We start from the raw sequence: 26,465 nt of genomic DNA on the forward strand, positions 1-26,465 counted from the left end.
AATGTAAATTTATCTCTTATATATCAAATCGTGTAGCTTGCTCTAGTTTTCATGACTTTGTAGAACTGATCAGCGAATTTCTGTTTACTCATCTTCTTTTCTGATTATTGAACATTCTCAGTCTGTGGCCGCCCCACTACTCTCAGCAAGTCGTGTATACGACTCTCATTGCTAGAAGCCATACTCTACATACCGCAATTTCATTAGCAAATTGCGTTCTAATTATTTGTCATTATCTGGGACATTTCTTGTCATTAGAGAGTCCTTTTCTGCTGTTATGTAAGACAAATATTGAGAGTGGTGAAAAGTATAAATACTTGACTCGCCAGAATGCTCGGTGAGGAAGATGGTCTATTATACACTACAGAAACAACTTTTATTATCACCTTGAAAGAAAACCATCATTATGGCACCAATTAAGCGAGTTGCTATTCTTGGTGGGACAGGGGCTCAAGGCTCGAGCGTTGTCAAGAGTAAGTAAACATCTTTCACTCATACAGCTCAAAGCTTATAAAAAGGCAGGTCTTTCGAAAGCCGGAATATTCGAAATCACCGTCCCTACCAGAAATCCATCTTCAGCCGAAGCCCAAGCTATTGAAGCCTTGCCGAATGTCAAACTGCTGCAGGCCGACTACTTGACCGAGGCCGGCCTCAGAAGCATTCTCGCCAACCAAGATGGCGTATACTTTAACATGAACTCATTTGCCGTCACTGAGCCATTCGTTTACTTTTGGACATTTCGCGCATATGAAATCGCCGTCCAAAGTGGATTGAAGCTTTTCGTTTTGCCAGCTGGGCCAAATCGATATGAAGCTCACGGATACAAAGAAGAATTCCGAAACGCACACGGCGTGATTTCCGGGCGACTTTCCGATTGGCTCTCCCACCAGCCGACAGACATTCTACCATGGTGCATTACCTATGGTGGCGTGTATGCTGAGATGCTATGGACACTACTCCAGCCACGAGTTAGGGATGATGGTGTATATGAGTTCGCCGCGCCCATTGGGGATGGCAACATCCCATTCACCCCTCTGGAGGACTACGGCACTCGCTTGCGATGGATATTCGAGCATCCAGAGGCTTCCACTGGCAAAACTCTGGGCTGGGGCGTTATGTACACAAGCTATAAAGATTTGGTGCAAGCGTTCGAGGAGACCACGGGGAAGCAAGCTGTGTTTAAAGACTTGACGCAAGACGAGTGGTTTGATAGAGTGCGGGTGTATAAAGATCCGGAAACTAAGTTTCCTGACAGCGGTCTTCCAGATGATGATACCACTTTTACGTGGAGGCAGACTTTTGGCGCTTGGTGGAACTTTTGGAAGTACAATGACCGCATTCGAGATCCGAAGAGGGAGAAGGAAACGGCGGCATATGCTGATGAGGTGTATCCCGCCAGGCACAAGACTATCAAGGAGTGGATGGTTGCGAACAATTATACTGGTACAAAATAGCTTACGTCTTCATGAGCTCATTATATACCATGCTTCATATTATGAAGCATGATAGGATAACTTTGCTTTTCACTTATTAGTACTATGACAATGATCCATTACATTGTGTCATGGCGTAGGATATAATACTTTGATATAAAAACGGGAACCAAACAAGGTTACGTATACATATCGCCTGTGATGATTAGTTGTTCAGGCGAACATGATTGTTAAACACCATTACCCGCGCTGCCAGTTCATACCATACCAATTACACCGCATTCATGTGGCCTATCCAGCTCGGATGACATCTCTTCTTCCGCTGGCTGCCCTCCTAGAGTGCTTGAGCCAGGGCCTCAATCTCCTTGGCCATGATCTCATCTGCCACAAAGTGCTGATGCTTCACCTTGTGCTTGGTAGCTATGCCAATGCTCGCATGAGCGACCACAGTACCATCGCCGTCTTTATGTCCATCTTCCAAAAGCTTGTACCTTCCAAGCACCTTCTGCGTAGACTTGGACCTCTCCTCCATGGTGTGTGGCGTCTGGATCTTATCACAGTGAAATCCCACCGTTTTGGCCCGAAAATCTGCCTCTGTAGCGAGCTCGTGAAGATTTACGGCGGCAGTCTCGACATTTTGGCCCTTGACATGCACGCCATGGTGATGGCGAGAAACATATTGTTTCCACGCAAAAGACAGTTCATATGCTGGAGGGGGTCGTGTTGGTATGTCAGGCGGGGGTCTTTCTACAAGACTAGTCTTTCCATGTTCACGCAGCCACGGATAAGTAGGCCACAAATCATCCATGATGGAGCCGAACTGTTGCAGCACCTTTGTGAGCTTGCGCCGATTGGGGAGCCACCAGCCAAATCCGTTGTAAGCCCGCTCCACGGCCATGGTTGAGCCTCCAACAGGCACGCCGAGAGGCACAAAGTTGCTGATGGCCCCTTCTACCCCGTCGTACATTGCGAGTGCCCTCCTACATATGAGTCCTCCCATTGAGTGCCCGATAAGAATGAGACGTCGGCCGGGATTGCTTTCGCGCAGCGCTAGAATGCCTTTGGCACAGGGCGCAACGTGATATTGGACGCGATGGCGCCAGTCGTAGGCGTAGTAGTAAACATCTCCATGTCCAGACAAATGTTCGAGGAACCAGCCATAGCCAGGAACTTCAATGTAGTCCAGCCCCTGGTCCAAAAGTTCTCCCACGGTTAATGGGTTCTCGATGCTCAATTCTGCGGCTTTGTACCATCCGTATTTTGCACCGGCAGCTTTTTCAATATTCCAGGCATAGTGTTTCTCGCGAACAAGTAGCTCCGTTCCCATTATCCCGGGAACAACAATAAATACTGGACGTTCCGCATCGTCTTGGGTAATTTTCGTGTCATGTCGTTCGATTGGCGCCGACCGTCCATCTTGTGCCGTTTGTCCATTGGGCACCTGTTGCCCAGTTTGCGCCATGTTTTGTGTCTAGCTGAGAGATATAATCATCCGTACTGTAGGAGCAATTGAAGATGATGAATTAGGTGGCGAACGTTGAGCACGACCGCTCAAGGTTATTATATACACGTGGGAAGAAACAGCAGCTCAGTTTAGCTAGGCTAGAGATACTGAACTCTATGAGTCTAGCTACTCTGTGGCGGCGCCATGATCCTCATGAGCATGGAAGCGCCGGATTTGGGGCATCGCTACTGTGTGGCAAGTGGATTAGAGCTGAAAAGCTACGGGCATATAGAGACTCACATAGGACGCCATTGAAAGCCACAATCTGAAGTTGCTAGAAGCTATGCAAGCGACTCTTCTTAGATAGGCACTTGCAAAAGCAAGACAAAGGTACCGGCTTATTCGGATAGCCATTAAAGTGAATGCAGTAAAGTGACATTAAGGACAAGGACGAGCTGCGATCACGTTAAAGATCTGCTCTGCCTAAGATCGCACGTGAATCTCAGCTCAGGTGAAATAGGTGAAAATGTCGAGTTACTGACAAGCTGGCTTAATAGTAGCTATTTCGCCGGGATCTAGCATTCTTTGGATAGGCCTTTGGACGTTGGTTATAGACCTCGAATCATGTATAACAACTGTCATCAACTTCCTCACAAAGTCTGATTTAGCTGCTTGACAGATGCATAATATTAAACGGTAGTTTGCATACTCCGGCGGCTGCCATTTGTGACCTCCAAGTCCAAAGCTGATAAAGCATTGTCATATATACAATAAAATAGCGCTTAATGTGAAGATGAAAAAAGAGGGGGGTGAATATCTGTAGCTTCAAAGCGCTCGGCCATCGCAGCAATCTTTCTACAGTACAATGTCAGTACGCAAAGTCTGGGAGAAGCGAATGCTCTGCACTTACACTTTGATCTTCTCTATCTTACAATACTTTGTTCCCATAAAAGTACCATCTTTGTTTATATACACTGGCCCTCGCACAGTAAATTCGTTCAAAAGGCCAATCGTCTCCATCGAGGAGAAATATACCGTCTCACCAGAGGGTTCCTCTCTCTTTCCTTCTCTTCTCCAACTGAACGGGGTATTAGCAATCTGCATCTCCCAATCAAGGTCCAAGGCAACATACCCAAGCCGATTTACAATCGCGATATGCCCTAAACCACACGTCAGCCCCAATCCCATAGCCGTACAACCGCCCCAATCCCACAAAGTCCCAAAACATACTGAAAGTATTCTCCGCACATGGCCTTGTCGCCGTTATTCCTGTAGAGGCACTTGTAGCTGCGCTGCGCCGCTTCCTGGCACGGATCGTAGAATTGGCTCTTGGATTTGCTGCGAAGGTTGGCCGATTGTCAGTTTAAAGCTACACCTAGACAGCCAGCGCGCGCGGCAATTTACCCTTCGAAAATATTCTTCGTCTCCTCGTTCCAGGGACCCTTTTCGGCAGGCTGCGGCTCTGAAGACATCTTGTCGCTGGTGTTTGACATGATGAATGTCGCTGGTTGAGGCGGATGTTGAAGAAGCCGGAAGAATATCGGCAGCTCAACTTTGCAGCATTGACTTCAATCGTGCCACTGCGTTACGTCATTCTGCTTAGCGCTGAAGCTCTTGGTGAGATTTCACGTCGGTTGTCCTGCCATAACGCAAGAATAAATTACAATTCATGATTATTAGGGGCCAAAAATCTATTTCACGTCCAAAAATCTATTTCACGCCCAAAAATCAATTGACTACCGATACCAATTTTTACATGTTAATGTCAACATCTTCATCCCACACAGGAAGCTACTGCAGCTGCCTATCAACGGCATCCTGCTCGACTTACACGACATATCCAAATCTGCCAACCGGTTGATAGCATTGCGTGTCTATTTGCTGCATCTCAATTACAAAAATGATAAATATTTACATCACTTTAACCACGTTTGCAGCCTTCCCCCAAAAGTCTTCTGCTTCCCATCCACTGCGCTGCTCACTCTGCTTCTTCAAAGACTCCAGCATCCCTTCTCTTGCCACATCAATCTTCCGGACTGTATCTGTACTGCAGCACAGTCCAGCATCGACTTCTTTCAAATCATATCCACCGATCAAACCCACCGTAGCCAGGCCAAGGTAAGAGTGATAAATATCCGGCGGTTCACCAACAGCTTTGCCGAATCCGCCAATGACGTGCTGAGTAATGTCCAGCAAGTAGTTGCCAGTCGGCACCGCATCGTAGTTATAATCAGCATCAAGTAGCTAAAAATCAAATATTCCCTTTTGTTAGTGTTTCTCTCCAACAACAAGCATTCAGAGCTGTCAGACTCACCCTAAACATGCTACAAGCCCACCATGTATAGCAGGTATCAGCTCTCTTGTTCCATCTGCCGTTGAATCCGGTATACGCGCGCTCTCCACCAAGACTCAAATCTCCAAGTTTAGCCTCGAGATAGTTTTCTGTTGAGCCCTCCTCACTGGCAATGGCCTCTGTGTTTGACAAGTATTTGAATTGCCTGTGCGCGAGGAACTTGAGCAGCATGGCACGATCTGCGATGCCGCTGTCCATTGCCCCTTTCGCATTTGCCGGTGTACCAGAGTTTCTATCAAGCATAGATAGAGCTGAAATGGCGCAATACGCATATCCAGCTATACAACATTAGTATGCAGATTCAACTTTTCCACTATGCAGCAAATACTTACCGTGAGACTCCTCAGTCGAAGATTCTGCAATGCCACCATCATAAGTCTGTCACCACACAGTCAGCATCACAATCCCAACTTTATCAACATCTCGAGGGTATCAGAATTACCTGAAGACCCCTGATATACTCCGTCATCTTCTCCACATCAATATCCTCCACCCAATTCTCATCCCCCCTCTCAACCGAGCCTCGCAGCATCCATCGTATAGAGCTCGCCAGATAGCTGTGGCGCGTATCTCTTCCACCCGTTGGCTCACCCTCCCACAGCACCTGCCCGAAGCTCCCATCACTTCTCTGCAGCTTCTTCAGCCAAAGCAGAACCGCCTTGCGATCAACCCCAGCAAACGCCGAGCGCTGCTCCTCCTCCGTCTCTGCCGCCATGCCCAGCAGGATCAGGGCAAAGAAAGTAGCCGCTATATTAGCCGAGCCTTTGGATGCATTTTCGCCTGCCAATGCGTGAGCCGGGCTGCCACAAAAGCCTCCATCAGGGTGCTGGAGACTCAGGACCCATGTTCGCACTGCTGCCCGATCTTCGGCTGTGAGCGGCACAGACAAGATGTCGAGGGCGGAGATGATGAAGAAGGCAAATGTGAGCCTTGTTGAGTCGCTTGCAGTGTAGGCAGTTGGGAGAAACGACTTGTGGCATCGCTGCCAGAACTTGACGTGCTTTGCCTTGTCCAGCGTTGGCGCGCTCATTCTGATAAATGTATCGGTTGAGAATTGGCCGTAAGTTGGCGTTTCGGTCTTATTATACAGATACTACTGCAGTAAAGAGGGGAAACAAGTAGGTATTTATAAAACTACAGTTTGCCCGACAATGTCCATTGAGCATCATTACAGTAGTGACATGTTGTATCAAACTAACACTCTCGAGCTCCTTGCCGGCCCATGCATCCAGCTGCAGTCGCGAAACAATGCAAAACAATACTTACTACATGTACCTGCTCTCCACACACGAAATGCGCCACAATCACGGCGCCACAGACCTCCGTAAAGCCTCCAATAACCCCTAAAGCTCTAATCGATAAGGAACTATTAAAGCTCCCGGCATCACCTTGAGCTGCTCGAGCATATGTTGACGCCAATCCACCACTTGATCCTCCTTTCGTTTTCACAAAGGCTGGGTTCTTTTCTGCTTCTTCTCTCTTTTTTCTCATCCTTCTTCTTTGCATCATACGAGGAAGAGCGCCAATTCCTCGCAAGACAACCTACCACAAAGCTCGGATGCTCCGCGAAACCATTCATCACCAAAGACCGCTTGTGCCACGTATACGGAGTCTCTGAAACAGCCCACGATCAACTCACATCTTCCTACATGCGCTTATAGCAAGCAAACACTCGGCCATTTCCCGAAATCTCTACAAAGTCATCAAAACCCGTCCATCATGGCTCTCATATCCTCCACCACAATCATCACCTCCATCTCCCTCCTCCACCTCACCCTCGCCTACTTCTTCCTCATGCAACCCAAAACGATTGAGGACCAGGCATTGGTCTTTGTTCTCGGTGAAAGCATGAACATGGTACGCCTCCTCCTTCTATGCCTTGCGCTTAAATCTCCTGCTGACCGTGGTGACAGCCCGCCGTCCGTGGCTTCGATGTCCCAAGCCCAGCTCTAGCCCTCGTAGCCGTCGTCCTTGGCTTCTCCGGAATCAGCGACCTCGTCTCACTATCAATGCCCGAAGACTTCAGCGCTCTATACTACTGGGGCACCCAGGGTACGTGCCCATTGACCTCTTCTCTCCCCTCCAAGACTTTATACTGAACCACCAATAGCTCCTCTCCGCTTCTTCCTCTCCATGCTCCTCGTCTTCTACTCCTACACTTTCAACCCTACCTCGCCGCTATTCTCGTCCTCGTCCTCTTCATCGACAAGACGCCCAGGTGCCTCCCACAAGGGCTCCGGATCGGGCACCGACCACCTGCACAACAGGCTGCTCTTTGCATTCGCGTTTATCGAAATGATGGCTTGGTTTTGGACCTGGATTACCCTGCGGGAAGAGCGATCGGGCATTCTCGAAAAGATGAGGAAGCAGCATGAGAAGGAAGCGCACAGCCATTAAATCGGTTAACAGCGAAATTTCCGAATATTTCTTCGAATTAGTATTCTCGCATGGCAAAAGAAGCATCAAACATCATATCACACAGCAAAGTGTTGTTAAACAGCCATTCGTGGATATATCTGTGATTAAAAAAAAAATTTCAAACAAAGAAAATAAAACAATGAAATTTGTCTATTGACTTTCAGAATTCTAGCTTTGCTCAGTCTAAGTCGTAAAAGAATACAACGTAGATATCCATGACCACGGTGGGTATAGTACATATAAGAAATAGCTTTTTTTTTTACAAACTGACAATAAAGTCGAAACAGTAAGACAAGAGGAGAAGAAAAAAGAAAGGATCTTTTGCAATATACACTAGTGATTAAGCCTATCTTTCGCCAAAGTGGTTTCATTAAAGAGATAGGATATGGGGAAAAAGGGGGGAAAGGGGGATGATATCAAAGAAACACATAAACCTTCTGAGTACCTATATATGTGTGTTCCATGTTGATGCTGTAATTACCAATCTGCTATCTTTGCAAGCAGATACACTTCGATTTTCGAGCTGTAACCAAGTTCATTAGTTGCTCTTTGTGTAGCAAAGCCACACTAAGCAAGCACTGTATTTCTAGGAGAAATCGCCGATGGACTCTGTATATCCGGGCTGTGTACCTCCGCCGTAGGAGTGGTTGCTTCTTCGTCTTCAAGGATCTGTTCTTCAATGATTTCGCCCGGGCCACCAACCAAGGGGCTAAACGCATCGACCTCCTCAATCTCCTCCTCTTCCTCCTCTTCGTCGACACCGCCCATGTGGTCTTCATCTTCTTCCTGGATGGTAATCTCTCCGGAATGTCGGCCCAGTCCCGAGGCGCTACCACTGCGGGAGTGAGAATGAGATCCGCTACCACCATTTCGATGTCCATGGGAGGAGCCTCCAAAGCTAAGACCCGGGCCCTTGAACAGATTCTTCTTTCTCTTTGCAAACATGACACCCGTGCCAAATGGGTTTGGTGACCCAGGAGCTTGCGGCTGGCTTGGCATGCCTTCGTTGTACATGTTCATTGTAGGAGCGGGAGCGGGCGGCATTCGAACAAGACGGATGTTGGAGGGGAAACCCGTGCCCGTAGGAGTCGCAGGTAGAACTTTAACAGAGTGGTGAGGCGAGTGTCCGCGAGCCAGCGGCGTTTTGGTAGTTGATACAGAGCCTGTAGAGCTGGTGGAAGACGCCTTGGAGTGGGTATGATGGTGGTGATGCATGGATCGCACTGAAGACACGGAAGATGAAGTCGATTTTCTCCCTCTCAAGCCTGCTGACGAGCGGCGGACAGTGCCCCGAGGCGTTAATGGTGATGGCGATAATGACTGGCGTTTATAGGCCTGCGACGTGGCAATTTTAGGCCTCAACGGCTGTTGAGATGGTGTCCCTACAGGCCCACTGATGCTTCCTCGAAGAGACCCATAACTAGATGATCCGTTGGCCTTAGCGACGAGACCGTTTGGAATGACTCCCTTGGGAAGAGGAGCAGTAGGATTTGCGCCTATTAAGCCGGTGTTTGGGTTTTTGCTCGTTTGCGGCCTGGGACTAACATCATTGATGCTTTTCGCGCTGCCTTCTTTATTGTGAAGATCCGGCACACTTCGACTGGTACGCCTTTCGTGCCCACGCCGTCTTCTCGTGGTATTCTCGATGAACCAATGAGTCCAATTCTTCCAGTGAGCAATTATGGCCTGGCTGGGCCTCTTCTTCGCTTTTTGTAAACTACTATCGTCCTGTTGTTGAGAACTGCTGGGAGGAGCACTGTGGTTATCAAGACCCAGCGATTCGGTGGTAGTGACGAGATGCAGAGTTGAGCCTCGAGATCTAGCACTTCGTAGAATACCCTCCTTAGGCGGCGGAATCGGTCGATAGTTGCGCGTCGTCGAGACTGAGCGGATAGAATGGCTATCGATGGAACGGTGGCGGCCATTTTCATCCGGAGTTTGCGGAGCATTCGAACGACTGCCATCGGCAGTAAAGTAAGAAACGTCGTGGATCGCCAAGTCGTAGTAGTGCGCACTCCTACGATCTGGTCTCCCTCGGGTCCTGGGCATTGCTGGTTCTCCTAATTTGATAAACTGCTTGGTTAGGCCGCCATCTTCGTCCACATCCTGCAGCATCCGCTCGAAACGACTTGACGCTACTGAGATTCGATGAAGGCTCTTGTCCATATCCTTTTCTCTCTCTTTCCTCTTTCTCTCTCTCCGGCGAAGTTTTCGTTCTTCCTTCTCAAGCAATAGCGTCCACCATCCAGCCAGGGCATTGCACTTTTGTGCCATGACGCTCTCAATAATGGCATCGGTGTCTACTCCAGCACTTCGCATACGATGTAGGCAGTCTTTCTCCAACAGGGTAGAAAATGGGGGCAGGGCTTTCGTTTCAAGAATAGCCTGTTGCGCTGGCGCATGCTCTGCTAGAAAAGGATGAGCCAGAATCTCCGGGAGTCCTGGTCGGAGTATAGGACGTTTCGAGAGAAGGGATTTGATAAGAGGAATCGCTTCAGCCGGACAGTGTTCGGGGAAGTTTGGTTCTTCAGTGAGAATCTTCGTTCGAGTTACGTTGTCGTCATCGTCGTCAAAAGGAAGCTCTCCGCAGAGCAGGGCGAAGAGAATGATGCCCAAACTCCACACGTCCACCTTTTCACCGGCATACTTCTCGCCTTTCAACATTTCCGGCGCCGAGTAGCATATTGTTCCACAAAAAGTCTGCAAATGATTTGTTCGGCCCTCGTACTCTCTCGTAAAGCCAAAATCGACCAGCTTCACGTTTTCGTGTGTATCAAAGAGAATGTTCTCGAGCTTGAGGTCGCGATGGACGCAGGACTGCATGTGCACATAGCTGACAGCGCCGACAAGCTGTGCAAAAATCTTTTGCACCTTTGGCATAGGAAGCGGGCCATGGTCGAGTAGGTAGTTGTACAGTTCGTCGCCTAGGGAAATAAACGTGTTAATTCGCTGCTCAGGAGGCGCAAAAGCAATAGAATAGAGCAGAGACCAGCTCTCGTGGTCAGTCGTAAGCTTTACCTGCACAGTACTCGAGAACCATCCACACCAAGTTCTCCGTCACAATAACTTCATACAACCTCGCAATGTGTGGGTGGACAAACTGTCGGTGGTGGTGGATTTCGCGGGCCAGATTAGAGTCGGTTCGATTCGCCGACTTCAACACGACCTAGAGTGGCATGATTAGCCAGGATCGGCATGTTACATCCGCCAATGAAAGAGGCACTCACCTTGGAGCCATTAGTGAGCTTGTGGGTGGCCAGATACACCTTGCCAAAGGATCCTTTGCCAATGAGGCGGCCGAGGGTGTAATTGCCGACTGATTTGAGATCATTGCTCGCGAATTCACTGTAGAGATTAAGGCGCTCCCGGTCAGCAAATCGGCAAGGCGAAAGGGGCGAGTGAAGCCAAGAGTCAGCTCAAACTTACTCTAAGAGCTCCTGGTAGGAATTGGCAAGCTACACAGCACCGTTCAGTTAGCCACACATGTCTCCATTGTCCAGCTCCTGCTCCTGCTCCTAGTCTGGTCTCGTCTCGTCTCGTCTCTTCCTCCAGAGCAGCGTAGAAGTCAAATCAACCTACCTTGGCCTTTCGTCCCAGCGCCTCGGCCTTCCCCTTAGCCGTCTGCATCCCTCCTCGTCCAGCGCCCGCAGCGCGAGCTCTCTTCGTCCCGGGTATAGATGGGCACAGCGACTTCAGGATCCGGGCCCTATGTCTTGTTCGTTCAGCGGCCACAGGGGACGACGACGGGCCACAACTCGGCGGTCCCCCCTTTGCGAATATGCGGCGTCGGGCTCGGGGTCAGGCTCCGGCTCGGCCTCTGGCGGCGTCAATGCATTCGACGATGGCTTCAGGATCGCGTACGAGGCAAGGTCGTCGAGAATTGGCGCGTCGGGCGGCGAGGTGGTTGAGCAGGAAAAAACGGTTCCCCGCTGGGGATCGGACGCATGAGCTCCAAGCGAGATTGTCTGCCAAAGGCGAAGATGGACTGGCAAATTTCAAGCATGGGACATGGGACATGGGGTCCGTGACGGTGACTTGGCTGGGGCGCTGGCTGACTGCTGGAAGACCTGGAAGATACGGGCGGGAACTGGGTGCTGCTAGCAGCGTTCGGAGCGCGCAAGTAGCGGTACCTGCGGCTGGAGTACCTTGCGGGTGGCTCGCCCAGCTTGCACAGCGGACATGGGTGCCGCAGGGGCTACGATTGCGAGCAGTTAGACTACCCGTAGATGCTGCTAGCACCAGGTACTGCTACCGGATTCACATTCCACAGTGAGCGTGTTGGTCCCAGGTGCCTTGTCTACTGGCACCAACCGTTATATAAATACACAGCTGCAGAAGTTGCCGTTTCTCCACGCGTTTGCTCTATATACAGCTGCTTCTACTGTTGTCGACGCTGGCCACTGCGGGATGCCCCGAGCGGAACAGGCACACGTACCCGGTACTTCCACCGCTAGTACAGACAGCCAGGTCTAGGATTTGTGTCGCCAAAGGGTGGAGCCCAGATGCGCTGTGACATCTTCTGCAGCTGGTAAAGTGGCGTGGGTCGTGGTGCTATTCTTACTTTTTTTTCGCAGGATCTGCAGCAGCAGCATTTCGTTAAAAGGGGTTTGCGATTCTGTTCAGATTTCTTTGGATGCTGCACTTTGTTGACCATAATTCAGAGTCTCCACAAAGATATCATGGTATAATGGAGACGAAACGCCTTTTAAGTTCCACGTGGGTTGGAAAAGAGTTTACCTAGAGCTTTTCGCCGCTGTTAGTGTTTAAAGGTTGGCGCTAGCAGTAATTGGATGACGCTCATATGTACCGTTTGTATAAAAAAGAATGAAGTCATGGTCGCATGATCAGGAACGAAATAAACTCGGCCAGCGTAGATTGGGCATATGTGATATATTCCTTCTAGAAGCAGTAGGAGAGCGGTTTGCTAGCTACCTTGGACTCTCTAGGTGTAATAGATATGACCTTTGTGTAAAACGATACAGGGTAATACTACTACTGATCTCCAGAGGCATCACAAACACTTTATTAGCAGCAGAAAAACGATAACTTCTTAGGAGATTATTCAGTATGCACATTTCCAATGGCCATCATCGCCAAGTCTACCTAAACATAAATAAGCACTTTGCTATCGCCCTTTTCAAAGTTTTTTGGAACCCTCCTGAACTCCCATCCTAATAACATTGAAAAATGGAACCCTTTTCGACCAAAATCTCATGCAGCCCAAGTCTCCCGCCATACTGTACAACAACAACAACAACAACAACAACAACAGCAACAGTTAAAAACAGGTATTATACACACAATATGTGATACATGCAATGGTAGTCATCTTTTGCCGTCAAGATTTTCTTCGCTTAGGACTGATAAAACCCTTCCGCCATTACCGTTTCCTTGTGTCTTTGCCCTTCTTTTTCCCCTTCTTCTTATCCTTTGGCAATTCCAATTTCGTAAATTTCAGTTCCTCAGTCATGATAGAAAGCATATAGTCATCAATATTGCCCAATCTCCCGCCCCAAGCATTGTACTCCTCGATTATGTCGATACCGTTTTCATCCGGGCCATCTAGTATACCAATGCCGCCGTCAAAGATGGACTTGCCCGCTGGCGTTCCTTGTCGTGCTGTTGATGTGCCCGAGGTAGGTCCGCCAGGCTTCTCCGTAAAGTCAGCGTCGTCGGCGAGAATCTCCTTTTCTGCAACACGAGCGGCAGCGACGTCTTCTTTGTCTTCGGCCTGCTCGAAAACGCGGCCAACGCGGCGTTGATCGTTACTGCTTTCAGATCCGCCAAGAACCAGATCAAGAGCGGCATCCGCAGCAGCAACGCCCTCGCTCATGAAATCGACCTTCTCGCCAAGGACGTCTCTGACGGAAGGGCGATCAAAAGTATCCGTAGTGAATTCTCCCTCTTGGATAACAACGTCGTCTAGCATCTGCTTTTGTGATGCCTTGCGAAGAATATTCGCTTCAATGGTATGCTCGCTAACGAGGCGGTAAATGTGCACGTCGCGTGTCTGGCCGATACGATGACATCGGTCTTGGCACTGTTTATCCATGGCCGGATTCCAGTCCTGATCGTAAAATATGACCGTATCTGCGCCCGTCAGGTTAATTCCCAGTCCTCCTGATCGAGTGGACAAGATGAAGCAAAGAATGCGCGAATCATGGTTGAAGCGATCAGTCAAAATTTGACGTTGTTCAACTTTCGTGGCACCGTCAAGTCGTAGATACTTGTGTCCATGAATGTTCAAAAACTGCTCCAGAATGTCGAGCACCTTTGTCATTTGCGTAAAGATGAGCGCGCGATGACCGCCACTTTGTAGCTTGCGGAGCAATTTGTCCAGGGCTTGCAGCTTGCCGCAGTCATACTGAAGGAGGCGCTTGTCGGGAAACTGAATAGTAAGACGCATTCGGGCTTCATGCCAGGGATCCGAGGGGGGGCTGCTTGGGCATAAAGGGCGCCCATCGCACTGGTGCTGATAGCTTGAGGTCTTCATCCGTAAACGCCTCGATGCCCTTGCGACCCAGAATGAACTGGTCGAGGTCTCGAGTCACGACCGCGGGCGTGACGCAAGAGAACTTTTCAATAGTAGTCTTGAGGCTATCGGCTCTCTGGTCGAGAGATGGAGTCAATGCTTGCACAAAGGCCGAGTCGGACTCGAACCAGCCCATGATTTTCCGGGGTACTCGAGGCCGAGGCTTGCGAAGAGGGTTATGGGCGTTGATATTTAGTAATGCAACGACATTGCTCCCATAGATTGGCCTTTGCTGGCGACGAAGGGCATTGAGATAGACACAGTGCTGCAGTTCTTCAAAGCGTCCCCATCTGGCAGCACTCTCAACATAGGCAATATTCGATTCTACCGTGCCTGGATCAAGAGTTGTGTAGGCGTTTTGCGCTCGACTCTTCTGTGCTTCTCGGAGATCCATCAGTATGCGGTGTGAGCTTAATTGGGCAATGCTATCAGCCTTCATCGTAGACAGATGCTCGTGCTTTGTTGGTACTAGATTCAGAAAGGCTAAATTGACAGAGCTCATTGGGCTTTCTGCGAGAAAAGAATGCTGCACAGCCCTCACTGCAGCCTCATAATCTGAGGTTACGGATTTGCGCATGCGGAACGAGGTCATGATAGGACGGTCGACAAACAAATCGGGATGATTGCAGACCTTACGAAGCTGCATCAGACAATTGATAATGGAGAGATAATTGCCAGACGCCAGCGTGTTCCTCGTGTCGCTGCGTGCTAAAAACCCATCGTACAGCTCACGCTGACGCTTTGAAAGCCGGCAGAACTCGACATGTTCGTACTTGGCCGGCATTTGCTTCTCTACGTCGGCTTTAAGACGCCTAAGAAGATAGGGGCGTAAAACTTTATGAAGCTTTCCGATGATGGCCTTTGCTTCATCGTCCATTTGATCTCTTCCATTCTCCAAAATTTGTGACTCAGGTTTGCGAAACCAGTCATGGAACTCTTGCAGATCTGCAAATCCTCCAACACCGTTTTCCGCAGGCATCAGGAAAAAGAGTAGCGACCACAATTCTGTCAGGTTATTTTGCAGAGGCGTTCCGGTCAGGAGGAGTCGTGAGTGTGTATTGAATCCCAGCAATGTCTGCCACCTCTGCGACTTGAAATTTTTGATGTTGTGCGCTTCATCTAGGATCATGTAGTGCCATCTACGGCGTCTAAACACCTGTTGATCTTGGAGCACCAGCTGATAGGAAGTAATACAGACGTTCCAAACATCGTCATTGTTCCATCCCTGTCGCTTTCTCTTTCGTTCTTCTTGAGAGCCATAATAGGCGAGTATCTTGAAGCCAGGACACCACTTTTTGAATTCCATTTCCCAATTCAACATGACGCTGGTGGGAACGATTACAAGATGGGGGCCCCAGACTTCGTGACGGCAGGCAAGGTGCGCCAGCAGCGCAATGGTCTGAATCGTCTTACCAAGGCCCATCTCATCTGCCAAGATGCCGTTGGTATTGTTTGCATAAAGACCAGCCAGCCAGTCGAGGCCTTGTCTTTGATATTCGCGTAGTGTTCCCCGGAGGAGAGGCGGAACTTCAACTTTGTGAGCGGAAGGCTCAAGTGTCGTGACTTCGTTAGTGGCGGCAGGTATTGATTCCGCTGGCTCAGTCTGTTTCTCTTCTAAGGATGTTTCGTTATCAGATGGCTTTGCTTCTTCCAACTTGGCTTCTACCGCCGTTGGTAGCGATGCGTCGTAAGAAGTATCAGAGTGAACATTCGTAATCTCAGTTTCAGGATGCGCGGATTTGTCTGAAGCTGTAGTGCTTTTAATCTCTTCCGATTTCGATGCGTCGGTAGCTGGCGAATGCGCCGGAGCATCAGCCATTATCGTGTCCTGATCAACATTTTCCAACTCCATGTCAGTATGGTCTGAAGGAGGAACATCCGGCTCTTTGGTTTCATTGTCAGGCTGTTCTGCGGTTTCCGTGTTGTCTGGCTTGGTATCCTTTGTAGATGGAATATCATTGGTACCATCTCCGTTTTCTTTTGCATCGTCACCGTTTATTGAATCAGGGTGACGGACAAGCGACATTTCATCCTCATCTTCAAATTCAGGGTCTGGCTGCGTCACGTCCACCTCGGATTCAGCGACTTGAGCCACTTCTTGCTCAGGACTTTCAGCCTTTGCTTCACCCTTTGACATTGCTTTAAGCTCCGACTTCCCAAAGAAAAGCCCAAGCAGCCCACCGGCTCCATCTTCGGATCCCGATTCATCGCTTGACCCTTCATCTCCGGATTCGCCACTACCGTCAAAATCAGTTGAGCCTAGGTCGTCGTCCATGTCTACTGATTCATCGCTGGTCTCGGCATCTGATCCTTCTGCATTCCCAGGGGTCTCTGCATTCTCGGCGACCGACTCTGGCTCCTCAGGGGCTTCCAACTCAGGTATATTGGCGTATTTCGCACGCAACTGTTCCTGAGTAAGGCCTTCATCTGCCGCGTCCTTGTGGTCTTCATCTTCTTCATCTTCAGAAGAAGACATCATGTCGCTATCGTCGCCTTCGTCGCCGCCATCACTACTACCACCCATCTCTGCCGAAGCCAGACGCGAATCGTCATCTTCGCCGTCGTCTCCGTTAGCGCTGTCACTTAGATCATCAAAGCCATCATCCTCGTCGTAGAGAGATTCAGAATCTACACCTCCAGCGCGCCGAGCCTGCAGCTTCTGCTCCGATAAACTAACGGCTTGGTTGAGAGCAGCCTTGACCCTTTTCTGCTCATCTGCTTCCCATTGTGCCAATCGCCGCCGATTCACTTCTGCTCGAATATTTTCCCAAGTGCCAAAGAGTGATCTGAGAACAACGCGGTAGCGCATTAGCCACACGGCTCTGGCTTCTGCTTCTATCTCTTCAGCTGACTTGGGCTGCCGGCGCAGCCATTCTTCGCGACATGCTTCGGCAAGCTTCTTAGCCACCGATCGATGTCGTTGTTGTTCTATAATCATGAGTTTTCGAAAGTGGCTTGCAGCCCTTGTCATGTGATCCTGACGAGCCCATTGTCGTGGTGGTTCCTCTTCTCCTTCAGGTACGAATAGTGAGCATCGTTGAACAGAAAGGAGCCCCCCCGGTTCGACCTCGCGCTCAATACGAAGAACCATCCGCGCATCGGTTTGCGCCATTTCGTCCGTATAAGGGGGTCCATCCTCAGACATCAAAAGGCCGCCCTCCTCTACCGGAATACTCCCAGCTCGATCCCAGAAGTCATCGAAATCTGTCCCTATTCGTGGTCGCTTGCGTACTTGGTCTGGATGAACCAAAGGAATCACTGTGAGCCGAGGCCCAACCTTGAGCTTTAATCGCGGTGATTTGCCGGAGCTCTCAAACGTATTTTGTTTGGTAACGCTGGTCGGGGTATCTGGCGCAATTGCGGCTCCTCTTCGTGTGCGTGTCGAGTGTCTGAGGGATGGCGGAGTGGGCGAAGGAGTTTTTCGACGTGAGAGTCTGGAGGATGATCTAGGTTCGGGGGCAGCACCCCTTCTAGAGCCATATCTCGAGTTCGTTTCGGAGGGAGTAGAATGAGCTGGCGTGGCCTTGCTCGTGGGTTTCTGTTTGGATGCGCCACCTCCTGCGGCCTTGTTGGACTTGCCATTAGGCAGTGGGCTTTCCTTGAGCACGTTTCCAGTCGATCCATTGGTAGAATGCCTCGTTGTGCGCTTCGTACTGGGCAGCTCGGCTGGGACAGGCTGCGAATTGATGCGGCCAGATTTGCGCCGTCCGTTCTCATGGTATGATGTTGGCCCGTCAGCCTCGATCTTCTTCCACGGTGGCGATATGGGCTTCAGCTTTCGGATGGCAGGCGGTGGAGGAGTCGAATTCCGCGTTCTCTGCCTCTTGGCCGGCCGCTCGCCGTCGTTGTCTCGATGGTCGTCCATGGCTTCGGCTGTCTGCAGCACGTGGCCATTTGCCTGAGCAGGCGTCGCGTCGTCGTGGACATGTCCATTCGCATGGGATTCCGCAGCGGCATCTCGGCCGTCTATCTCGACGGGCGGCGCGTCACTTGCGTCAACGGCGAGGGTTCTGTTTGCTGTTGGTGATGCCAGAGAGTCCGCGTCCGGAAGCACATGGTCGGGCGACGCGGTCTCGGGCATAATAGCAACGTGGAGCTAAGGGACGTCGCAGGCTTAATCTCTGTGAGGCTATCATTTGGTGGGGAGAAATGGGTGTCTACGGATTCGTGGCGATTCACCGAACATTCGGACAGAATTTGCACATGATCAGAGGCCTGGGCGGAGCGCTGCAGCGATTTTTGCGAGCAATTCCCGTTTCCTCTGCAAAACTTTTGAACGGGAAGAATCTCGACGGCGCCATGTTGGGTGGTGCGGAATGGGATCAAGGGCACTGGAGGGGTTGGTGTACCTGGAGGGTACCTGGAGCACTCATGCGGCAGCTGAAGCTCTGCGGCGCCAGCTGGGCTTTTCAGCGCTGGTGGGGCTGCTAGCTGTTGTATCCACAAGTATCTGGGTTCTCTCAGGCGGTCCGAAACAAATCCCGTCTGTTAACGGGTTTGAGCAGCAGTCACCACGGATGCCTGAGGCACAAGCGCTTGCAGTCAATCAGCAGCAACCTCAAATCTACCAATCTGGTAGTCTGTTGAGGTCATTACACGGAGAGCCATCCCGTTACGCAGCAATTGGGCGCTGAATACCGCAGTCAATTCGCCCAAGGTGAGAGCGAAGCCGATTTTACTGATTTTGCGACCGCATAAGCATTCGGGCGAACAAATGGACTGATGTTTCATCTCTGCAGATGCTCCCGCAACGACTTGTGCGAGCTTCGGCTCTGCGCAACACCCTAGCTGCCAGCCGAAGACTTCCTACGATCCAGCGACGAGGCTTTTTGCCGTCTCAGTTCTCCGACAAGAAAGTGATTGACGAAAAGTACCCCGATCCCGTGCGACCGAGCGAGGCCGAGGACCCTGGCATGGTTCGTAATGCTTGAGCGCTGTCTGAGCGATGTTTGTGCAAAGAGTTATGGGATTCTAACTGCTGGCTGTAGAACGGAGGCTACATCAACCCGCCCAAGATCAAGCGACAGTTCCGCGACCCCTATGCCACCTGGTGGGACCCTCAGGAGCGACGAAACTTTGGTGAGCCGGTTCACGAGGATAACGATACGCTGGCCATCTTCTCTCCATGGGAGTATACGTGGACGACTTCAGGCCCCGGTCTGATCATGGTTGGAACATTCATCGCCGTTTTCCTTTCAGTTTCAGGAGTTGTGTATCTCAACTACCCTGACCGGGTTGCTTACCCCAGGGAGTTTGAGAATGGCTTGGAGCGAGAGTTGGGCGGCCCGGGAGCCGTAAGAGTAAGCTCAATTTGATATTTCCTCGGCAAATGCAAGGTAGACGATACTGATCATGATGACTATAGGCACGAATGACTGGCGATGCGGAGCCGTAAGATAAATCGTCAAGTTGTATATAATAAAGAATGAAAAATGTTTCTCCTATCTGACGCATCCTTCTGAGAGAAAAACATTGGCACATGGAGATTTGGATCCCAGAATACGAAAGAAGAAATTCGACATTCGAACCTTTGCTTCAAAGTTTAATGTCCTCAGGCCGCGTCCTACTAACTGGCTTATACGACACAGCATTTATTTCCGAATGTTCGAGTAGTGCCCGTACTCGACTTGGGAGTATTGAGTCTTGGTAGCCAAAACAAGTGGAAATCAGACCCTGCTTATCAATCCTTGTTCTTGTTTTCAAGTTGAGTAGATGATGCTGATCCATACTGGTTTCCAAATGCCCGTTGTAGTACTTGCTGTGATGTACCTTGGGCACTTTTAGGCTGATATCCTCATCGATTGCTCTTATGACAATCCCGTAGGACCCATTATGAGATAATTATTACATCTTCGAAAAAATAAAGCATTTCTGCTGCGAAATACTGCTGGTACATTGCATCGACAATCGCGTTATCTGGAAAATCTCGCCACCGCATTCTGATATAAGTGCAAGTCTTCTCAGGGGGCTCCCAACTTTCTATATTGAGGGGGCGACTTCACCGTAGAACCTCCCTACGGCCGCCGCAGTAAGCTAAGTTGCTCAATATTTCTAGCTCTGTAATCTCTATCATTCACGTATTCTTCTAAACACTTTTGCCTGCTTTCCTGGCGACTAGGACGTTGCAGGAAGCAGCGAAGAGCTCCTCTTTGAAGCATAAGCGAGGTTCCGGTCAATTAGCCCGGCACTTCGGACGAGCTGTTGCCAATTCTGCAGCTGCTCGCTACTCGTCGAATTAAAACCAGCGGGCTTAATGATGGGCCGATAGCGTTGCCCTGCCACTTGATAGTCGCCTCGGTAGGTATCTTGAGCTTGATCATATTGACAAGCCTGATTCTCCCTTCTTAGCCATCCTTGGAATAGTAAACGGCACAGTTGGACTCTCCAAGGCCTTTGCTCGAGGCATCTCCTCCGCATCAGTGTGACTCTTTGCCTATATTTTTCTGGACCTACCGGCAGTGCACTCTCAATCTCGCAGTTGCAATGCGGTTCGACGATTGGGATATTCTGCTCTTCCCCAGAGACTGCAAAGTGCCAGTCAAAGAGTTCAAAGTGGCCTGTCATGCAATCCACGACCCAGGTATGTGATTTTACCCCTACTATCTTTTTTTCCTTGGACGTTGTTTTCTATATCACTTGCCTGGTGCTAATGGTGCTAGAATTCTCCAATCCGCATGGCCCATTTGGCCTGCCCACAGTCTGCGGGTTTATTCCGAGTTTAGCTGCCGGAACTCCTTTCCAAATCTCGATCCATTCCTGGTCTGCTCCGTCTGTCAGCCAGTTCACCAGATGCTACAGCAAATATGGTGAATGTGCCAATTTTGAGGCTCGGGTGTTTGTCGACGGGCAACTGGTTGCGTATGCAGATGATTTCGCGCTGTCGGCAGCCCTAGCTTGCTGACATGTACCTCCTTTTTAGTTCTGCGTCTCTTGATAGGGAAAGTGATTGGCCACACGTTATTATTCACAGTTTTGGTATGGACTAAGGCTCCCATAGATGTGTGTGTGTGCGGAAAAGCTGCTAATTTACTACCACTCTAGGAATGTCAAAGAACGGAGACTTGGAGCCTCTTCGGTTCCCCAGCTTTCGACAGGAGCTTCTGCGGCAAAACCATTGGAACCCGGCCGATGACTTTGGTCGAATCAAGATTGTAATCAGCGAAGGCTTTCCACGGGACTCTCTTTCTATGCCCATTGAACGGGTGAAGAATGTTGTCGCTTTCTCTTTCCAACATGCGCCTCTCGGTAGTTTGATCTCATCTTTCTCTTACCAAAGCTGCATACAGCGATGCTAACGATATCAATTTCCAGAGATACTTGAAGCATCTGGTATCGCGTGGCCCAATCCTTCAATGTGGAGACGGATTCCAGTTGCTACGTCGATGACTGTCCCCAGCTACCCTTCCGATGATACCGAATCGCACGCTCACTCGCCGAGAAGAAAGCATAGTCGAACCAATGCAGGCCTGACCAAATCTTCGACAGAAAATGTCCACAAGATTATCACCAACCGGTCCCTTCGGCTTGGGCAGCGGAAAACTAGTATGCAGAGCGGCAGCAGTCGCTCTACCTCTGGAAGCACTAGTACCGGCACAATGGAGACTGTCAATGATTCGGATGCATATTTCGATTGGCTGAACGGCATGGGCCTCGGAATGCCTGACATGTATCGACTTAGAGAACAAGAAAATTTCCCGGATATACGCCAAATTGGAAGAAAGTCATCCAACGTTAATGCCCAAGGCCACATGGTGGGTAAAACCTCTTACTCGGGTCAAAGATTCGGCTTGCAGGAGCTTGGAGACGAAGAAGAAAGCGACAGTCTTGGTTACTTGAGAATTCCCAGTGAAGCGCTGGATTTCAATACATCTTATAGCCAAGACATGCAAGGTACGGACGGAGAGGAGAGAGTCAAGTTTGCATTTGATAATGACCTTGACTTTGAGCGCACAGGGCTATTTCTGCCTCGGATTCCGCAAGAAAATTCGCTATCGATCGATTTCCAAAACACTCTGGCCCATTCGCTGCTTAATCAACCAATGCCTGCTCACATGCTAGCAAACAATCTTCATACCACCTCTGTTCCGGAATTAAGAGTACCCCGAGAAGATTATATCCCTCAAACGGCAGGCCCATCTCCCTCAACCACATCCTCAGTATCAGCTTCCCTGAGAGATCAATTTGAAGTGGGCAAGACTGCACAGCATCCATATACAGCACGCAAAGCGATGTTGCGAACAGAATCGTTTGACTCCAGGGTGCGTACGTCAACTCGTCCAGACGCCAAGCAGCATATATCTTCTGTTCTATCGACTCAAGAAAGTGAACCGGTAGAAGAGTTTGCTATGGAGAATGCGGCAACACACACGGGCGATAAGGGAGCTAAAAGGCGCCGCGATTCGACTTTGACACCCACAAGTGCTGCAAAGAGCGACGATAATCACAATAGATCGAGCCCAAGAGCTCGCCTCACTGCTTTGCTAGCACACAGCCCAACTGCCGACTGCCAGTAAACAAGTATATCAATAGTTGATGATTCTTGTTCTGCCATTGTATCCACCCGCACATAAGCATATGGATCAAGGGATGGGAATGTATTAGAAGAGATGTTCTGGTGGGATGTTTATTTTAAGACAACTTGTCATTTTTCAGGTAGTAAACTAGTACGCCCTTCTAATGGAACTTTTTGTCACAATTTGAACCTATCATAGGTGTATTAGTGCTTAGGTATGTGAATGCTGGTGTTCGTGCTGCATAAGCCGATATTTTCTCATAGTATCCGATTTCTGCTTATGATTCAGGCATATGCCATCAAATCATTGGAATCCAATGATTGAAATCCAATGATTGGATGAGTCATAGGCCATGAGGGCTTTTTTAAGCATATCCTCTAAATTATCAGTCTATCTGGATTATAGCAATGCTCAACCTAATACTCTCTTCCTGGCTATAAGTTGTTCTGGCATCATCCGAAGACACAGCTCTAGCATCAAAGAAGCTAAGCTTTGAATCAGATGGAATTGTTCAACGGACAAGACTCGGAACTTGGCCCAAATCCGCCACTAATTTGGCGTATGCTTCAACAAATGAATGTGAGTTTTTGTTTATACGCCACTAGCTGGAAGAGGGATAGTTGTGTCAGTCAAGTACATAAGACTGACTTTAGCGATATCAGCATTTAGATTTGGATCAGTTGCCATTTTAAGAGCCCGGTGTCAAAAACACAGGGGGGGAAACTCAAACACTACTAATACCATGTAATGAACGCGTGGCAAACTACCTATTAGCAGGTAGCAGCATATTTATTACTTTTCCGTTGTTACTCGATGTTGTTCGGACGTGTGTGTATTTTTCATGCGGATGCTGCCATTCTGGGTTCTGCTGCACTTCGCTTCTCTCGAAGCGAATTGTCCGGGTCTGCCGATTCCGCGATCCGGCTGCGAGCCGGGGAGATCTACCCAATACGGAAACCTAAAGGATACGACTAGACAGAGATGATGACTGATCTTGATTAACTGCAGTGGTATGCAGGTGAGATTTCTAGGCGCAAATCGAATGTTCTAACGGTGATGGGTTGCCGGAAGAACTGGAGAAAATAAAAGACCGGGCGGAAGCATTGCTAAGGACAACATTAGTTGAACTATACACACCCACATTTACGTAGCTGTATGTCTTGGACGACAAAGGCGTGTTGATGATTGGGCGATGGCTTGGTGGCGCTCGGCGGCGCGGAGAATCTGAAGTTTCGGCGATGCGTAATTTCTTAGGCGTGGCTTTGTAGCTGTGGTGAGCATTGCGGCTGAGAATTAGTAGAGGCGAAAAAAGGAAAATAGGGGGGCTTTCATGGGAGAGATATATGAAGATGGTGGGAGCAGTGAGTCTGACCATTGTTAGTGTTGCGCTCGGTGTCGTTGAGCTTTTGATGTTCAGTTACACGGGAAAAGACGAAGCCTGTATGGAATGTGGGAATCAAGACTGTCAAAAAGGCAGTAGCTAATAATTGTCCTGCTTGAACGGCACGCCTCATCTTCTTCGTCAGCCCTTGTTGCAGTCACCATGAACATACAACCAGGGCCGAGGCTGTCCCTCGATCTATCCAAGTATGAGAAGCTCGATGCAGAACAGGCAGGGCACTTGCGACATTATCATAACCTAGCTAGCCAGATGGACGGCGAGTGGCGTCATATGGGAACTCAGGAGCCGATGCAGGAGTTTCTAGATGCTTACCGCTACCAGCTCGCCATCATGACTTATGGTGTCGGAGTCGCTCATTACCACCGCACACCTGCACTACGAAGTACACACAAGCCCCTCATGCGCCGTCTAATACACAAGATGATGCGGCGCGAAGTCTGGTCGTACTGGTTCTCAACCAGCCTCTCGGGAAACCGGACAGATCCTGGTCGGACGCAGTTGCGAACGCCTTGGGCCGATCCTCTGGTGAAGGAAAACGTCATGTATAGCGGGCATCTCTTGATGATGACCAGTCTATACGGCATGCTCTTTGACGACGATGAGTTTGAGAAGCGGGGGTCCCTGTCGTTTGTCTGGGATCCTCTGTTTTTTGGACTTGGACCGGAGACGTTTCGCTATGATAACCGGAGCTTGCAAAATGCCATCCTTTGTGAGATGGAGAAGAATGGCTGGATTGGGGTCTGCTGCGAGCCGAATTTGGTGTTTGTTGTTTGCAATCAGTTTCCTGTAAGTTTGCCTCGATGGATACCCTGTATCAGTTGTGAGAGTGGCCAATAGCTGAGAGTCTGTATAAAACACAGATCATCGCGATGAGATACAATGACGCTAGGGATGGCACGGATGTCTCTGGAAGAGTTTTGGAAAAGTACAGGGCGGCTTGGGATGAAAAGGGCATGGTTGACCCAAGCGGTTTATATGTCGACTGGTATTTTCTTCGGCAAGACAGGACGCTGGCACCGAGCAATATTGGTTGGACTGCATGGTGAGTGCAATTCCTTTTACCCCTTGCGTGTACGTTACTTGGCTCGGCTACTGATACACATTTCCCTAGGGCAAACGCCTATATGAATACTTGGAACTCGGACAAGGTCAAGTCGTTGTATGACTCGCAGTCATACGGCTTCATCACCAAGATTGACGGAGAGGTGCAGCTTCACGAAGAGAAAATCGCTCTCGAGTACCGGAAACTCGTCGATACAGAAGACGCAGACAAAAATGACGCTGCGGTCCTTGCCCGGGCTCGAGGCAATGCCGCCGCCCTACCGCCGTCGTTTCCCTTTTCTCAGCCGACCTTTGGCTACGTTGTCCAGTGGCTATCAGAATTAGGCAAGAAGGAGGAGCTGGACGGGCTGCTCAAGTACGCCGATAAGCATCTACAGCCTACATGGGAAAACGGCGGTCTCTTCTATCCCAGAAACGACGACCGAACAAACAAGGCCGGCGAGTGGACACACATGGATCCCTTCTCCGGCAACGCGGCGATTGGATATGCGCGTCTCAACGTGGCCGACGGGCAGAAGCGGATTTGGGACAATCCCCGCAAACGAGGCCATGTGGCGACGCACACGTGGATCGACGGCATCGAGCTCGGCCAGGGCATTGACTGTCTGCGAGGCGTCTGGGACAGCGAGGAGAGCGCCCTGGTGCTGACGATGAAGACGTGGGATGGGCGGAGTGTCACTGCAACGCCGGTGGCGACGAATTTACCGGCGGGCGAGTGGGCGGCGTTTGTGGATGGGGAGCTGGTGCAGGAGGGAACGCTGGAAAGGGGCTGCGATTTGAGGGCGGCGGTGAGGGTTGGTGGTGAGGAGGTGGATGTTGTGTTTAAGTGGATTGCGGGCTTGAGTTGAAAGCGCGGCGTTGGCGATGTGTTGGATTACTTGTTACCCTGTATTATTAGTTGATGCCTTGTATGTCGATTTTAGCTATCTACTAGTAATGGAAACAATGGGAAAACAGAAATAGAATGCCCGTTAATTGATGCTATTTGCGGTGCATAACGACTTTGCATTTATCATCACTTTTATATCTCTTGAGTATAGCAACATGAATAAAATGAGTCGTCTTTTTGGTACGTCATCCGCACCTCCAATAGCTCTCTTAGCTTAGCTCCCATTGATTAGAAGCTCAGGCACCCGATATTAGCAGCTTAGCAGCTTCCCAGCAGGCTGCAGCAGGGAGACATCAACTAAGAAAAGAAAAAAACAGCTTGTTGAGCGATTGGACCATCCTCTGTAAGACATTTGCAAGGTATCACGTAATAAAGCGTCCGGGATGCGAGATACAGACACACAACTAGCAGCACGGTCA

At 49.7% G+C, this 26,465-nt stretch overlaps 13 protein-coding genes across 14 annotated transcripts; 7 read left to right on the plus strand and 6 right to left on the minus strand.

Moving 5' to 3' along the window:
- Positions 1-406: 406 nt before the first annotated feature.
- Positions 407-1,454, plus strand: TrAtP1_007574 (uncharacterized protein; the record flags this gene model as incomplete). Its single annotated transcript, XM_014092868.1, has 2 exons — positions 407-473; positions 523-1,454. 2 exons carry the CDS (start codon positions 407-409, stop codon positions 1,452-1,454), a joined length of 999 nt encoding a protein of 332 aa, XP_013948343.1.
- A 313-nt stretch (positions 1,455-1,767) lies between these two features.
- On the minus strand, positions 1,768-2,895 carry TrAtP1_007575 (uncharacterized protein; the record flags this gene model as incomplete). Its single annotated transcript, XM_014093149.1, has 1 exon — positions 1,768-2,895. The coding sequence occupies one exon, from the start codon at positions 2,893-2,895 to the stop codon at positions 1,768-1,770; it is 1,128 nt and encodes a 375-aa protein (XP_013948624.1).
- A 1,021-nt stretch (positions 2,896-3,916) lies between these two features.
- TrAtP1_007576 (uncharacterized protein) lies at positions 3,917-4,370 on the minus strand (the record flags this gene model as incomplete). The annotated part of the gene is made up of 4 exons (XM_014093150.2): positions 3,917-3,955; positions 4,010-4,037; positions 4,108-4,215; positions 4,282-4,370. The coding sequence occupies 4 exons, from the start codon at positions 4,368-4,370 to the stop codon at positions 3,917-3,919; spliced, it is 264 nt and encodes an 87-aa protein (XP_013948625.2).
- Positions 4,371-4,564: 194 nt separating this feature from the next.
- On the minus strand, positions 4,565-6,457 carry TrAtP1_007577 (uncharacterized protein). The gene is made up of 4 exons (XM_014093151.2): positions 5,673-6,457; positions 5,563-5,608; positions 5,192-5,508; positions 4,565-5,121 (listed from the first exon to the last, which is right to left on the minus strand). The coding sequence occupies exons 1-4, from the start codon at positions 6,258-6,260 to the stop codon at positions 4,789-4,791; spliced, it is 1,284 nt and encodes a 427-aa protein (XP_013948626.1). The 5' UTR covers positions 6,261-6,457; the 3' UTR covers positions 4,565-4,788.
- A 155-nt stretch (positions 6,458-6,612) lies between these two features.
- On the plus strand, positions 6,613-7,806 carry TrAtP1_007578 (uncharacterized protein). The gene is made up of 3 exons (XM_014093152.2): positions 6,613-7,087; positions 7,144-7,282; positions 7,341-7,806. The coding sequence occupies exons 1-3, from the start codon at positions 6,950-6,952 to the stop codon at positions 7,625-7,627; spliced, it is 564 nt and encodes a 187-aa protein (XP_013948627.1). The 5' UTR covers positions 6,613-6,949; the 3' UTR covers positions 7,628-7,806.
- On the minus strand, positions 7,807-11,967 carry TrAtP1_007579 (uncharacterized protein). Of its 2 annotated transcripts, XM_014093153.2 has the most exons (5): positions 11,228-11,967; positions 11,075-11,103; positions 10,876-10,993; positions 10,667-10,814; positions 7,807-10,572 (listed from the first exon to the last, which is right to left on the minus strand). In XM_014093153.2, the coding sequence occupies exons 1-5, from the start codon at positions 11,273-11,275 to the stop codon at positions 8,216-8,218; spliced, it is 2,700 nt and encodes an 899-aa protein (XP_013948628.1). In that variant the 5' UTR covers positions 11,276-11,967; the 3' UTR covers positions 7,807-8,215. The 2 variants fall into 2 exon arrangements, with proteins under 2 accessions (XP_013948628.1, XP_065969667.1); XM_066113581.1 differs by having other exon boundaries at positions 7,807-10,814; positions 10,876-11,967.
- TrAtP1_007580 (uncharacterized protein) lies at positions 11,357-11,596 on the plus strand (the record flags this gene model as incomplete). Its single annotated transcript, XM_066113582.1, has 1 exon — positions 11,357-11,596. One exon carries the CDS (start codon positions 11,357-11,359, stop codon positions 11,594-11,596), a length of 240 nt encoding a protein of 79 aa, XP_065969668.1.
- Positions 11,968-13,028: 1,061 nt separating the features above from the next.
- On the minus strand, positions 13,029-13,928 carry TrAtP1_007581 (uncharacterized protein; the record flags this gene model as incomplete). The annotated part of the gene is made up of 1 exon (XM_066113583.1): positions 13,029-13,928. The coding sequence occupies one exon, from the start codon at positions 13,926-13,928 to the stop codon at positions 13,029-13,031; it is 900 nt and encodes a 299-aa protein (XP_065969669.1).
- Positions 13,929-14,061: 133 nt separating this feature from the next.
- Positions 14,062-18,261, minus strand: TrAtP1_007582 (uncharacterized protein; the record flags this gene model as incomplete). Its single annotated transcript, XM_066113584.1, has 1 exon — positions 14,062-18,261. One exon carries the CDS (start codon positions 18,259-18,261, stop codon positions 14,062-14,064), a length of 4,200 nt encoding a protein of 1,399 aa, XP_065969670.1.
- Positions 18,262-18,673: 412 nt separating this feature from the next.
- Positions 18,674-20,006, plus strand: TrAtP1_007583 (uncharacterized protein). The gene is made up of 4 exons (XM_014093155.2): positions 18,674-18,837; positions 18,920-19,096; positions 19,169-19,480; positions 19,546-20,006. The coding sequence occupies exons 2-4, from the start codon at positions 18,920-18,922 to the stop codon at positions 19,573-19,575; spliced, it is 519 nt and encodes a 172-aa protein (XP_013948630.1). The 5' UTR covers positions 18,674-18,837; the 3' UTR covers positions 19,576-20,006.
- A 657-nt stretch (positions 20,007-20,663) lies between these two features.
- TrAtP1_007584 (uncharacterized protein) lies at positions 20,664-21,081 on the plus strand (the record flags this gene model as incomplete). Its single annotated transcript, XM_014093156.2, has 2 exons — positions 20,664-20,760; positions 20,840-21,081. The coding sequence occupies 2 exons, from the start codon at positions 20,664-20,666 to the stop codon at positions 21,079-21,081; spliced, it is 339 nt and encodes a 112-aa protein (XP_013948631.2).
- A 696-nt stretch (positions 21,082-21,777) lies between these two features.
- On the plus strand, positions 21,778-22,869 carry TrAtP1_007585 (uncharacterized protein). Its single transcript, XM_066113585.1, has 2 exons — positions 21,778-22,070; positions 22,134-22,869. Exons 1-2 carry the CDS (start codon positions 21,824-21,826, stop codon positions 22,691-22,693), a joined length of 807 nt encoding a protein of 268 aa, XP_065969671.1. The 5' UTR covers positions 21,778-21,823; the 3' UTR covers positions 22,694-22,869.
- Positions 22,870-23,825: 956 nt separating this feature from the next.
- Positions 23,826-26,005, plus strand: TrAtP1_007586 (uncharacterized protein; the record flags this gene model as incomplete). Its single annotated transcript, XM_014093157.2, has 3 exons — positions 23,826-24,881; positions 24,956-25,137; positions 25,207-26,005. The coding sequence occupies exons 1-3, from the start codon at positions 24,237-24,239 to the stop codon at positions 26,003-26,005; spliced, it is 1,626 nt and encodes a 541-aa protein (XP_013948632.1). The 5' UTR covers positions 23,826-24,236.
- Positions 26,006-26,465: the final 460 nt, after the last annotated feature.

This window comes from Trichoderma atroviride, chromosome 4 (assembly GCF_020647795.1).
Source record: "Trichoderma atroviride chromosome 4, complete sequence".
Classification (NCBI taxonomy): Eukaryota; Fungi; Ascomycota; class Sordariomycetes; order Hypocreales; family Hypocreaceae; genus Trichoderma; species Trichoderma atroviride.

What these genes read in the sequence shown, in the direction of transcription:
- TrAtP1_007583 (XM_014093155.2), top strand. Translation starts at nt 18,920, where the DNA reads ATGCTCCCGCAACGACTTGTGCGAGCTTCGGCTCTGCGCAACACCCTA. An exon ending in AGGCCGAGGACCCTGGCATG is followed by an intron (nt 19,097 to 19,168) that starts GTTCGTAATGCT and finishes TGCTGGCTGTAG; the next exon opens with AACGGAGGCTACATCAACCC. An exon ending in GCGGCCCGGGAGCCGTAAGA is followed by an intron (nt 19,481 to 19,545) that starts GTAAGCTCAATT and finishes TGATGACTATAG; the next exon opens with GCACGAATGACTGGCGATGC.
- TrAtP1_007585 (XM_066113585.1), top strand. Translation starts at nt 21,824, where the DNA reads ATGGGCCTCGGAATGCCTGACATGTATCGACTTAGAGAACAAGAAAAT. An exon ending in TTATAGCCAAGACATGCAAG is followed by an intron (nt 22,071 to 22,133) that starts GTACGGACGGAG and finishes TTGAGCGCACAG; the next exon opens with GGCTATTTCTGCCTCGGATT.
- TrAtP1_007577 (XM_014093151.2), bottom strand. Translation starts at nt 6,260, where the DNA reads ATGAGCGCGCCAACGCTGGACAAGGCAAAGCACGTCAAGTTCTGGCAG. An exon ending in AGTATATCAGGGGTCTTCAG is followed by an intron (nt 5,609 to 5,672) that starts GTAATTCTGATA and finishes GTGTGGTGACAG; the next exon opens with ACTTATGATGGTGGCATTGC. An exon ending in TTCGACTGAGGAGTCTCACG is followed by an intron (nt 5,509 to 5,562) that starts GTAAGTATTTGC and finishes AATGTTGTATAG; the next exon opens with CTGGATATGCGTATTGCGCC.
- TrAtP1_007579 (XM_014093153.2), bottom strand. Translation starts at nt 11,275, where the DNA reads ATGCAGACGGCTAAGGGGAAGGCCGAGGCGCTGGGACGAAAGGCCAAG. An exon ending in CGCTGGGACGAAAGGCCAAG is followed by an intron (nt 11,104 to 11,227) that starts GTAGGTTGATTT and finishes GGTGCTGTGTAG; the next exon opens with CTTGCCAATTCCTACCAGGA. An exon ending in AGCTCACTAATGGCTCCAAG is followed by an intron (nt 10,815 to 10,875) that starts GTGAGTGCCTCT and finishes ATGCCACTCTAG; the next exon opens with GTCGTGTTGAAGTCGGCGAA.
- TrAtP1_007578 (XM_014093152.2), top strand. Translation starts at nt 6,950, where the DNA reads ATGGCTCTCATATCCTCCACCACAATCATCACCTCCATCTCCCTCCTC. An exon ending in TCGGTGAAAGCATGAACATG is followed by an intron (nt 7,088 to 7,143) that starts GTACGCCTCCTC and finishes CCGTGGTGACAG; the next exon opens with CCCGCCGTCCGTGGCTTCGA. An exon ending in ATACTACTGGGGCACCCAGG is followed by an intron (nt 7,283 to 7,340) that starts GTACGTGCCCAT and finishes AACCACCAATAG; the next exon opens with CTCCTCTCCGCTTCTTCCTC.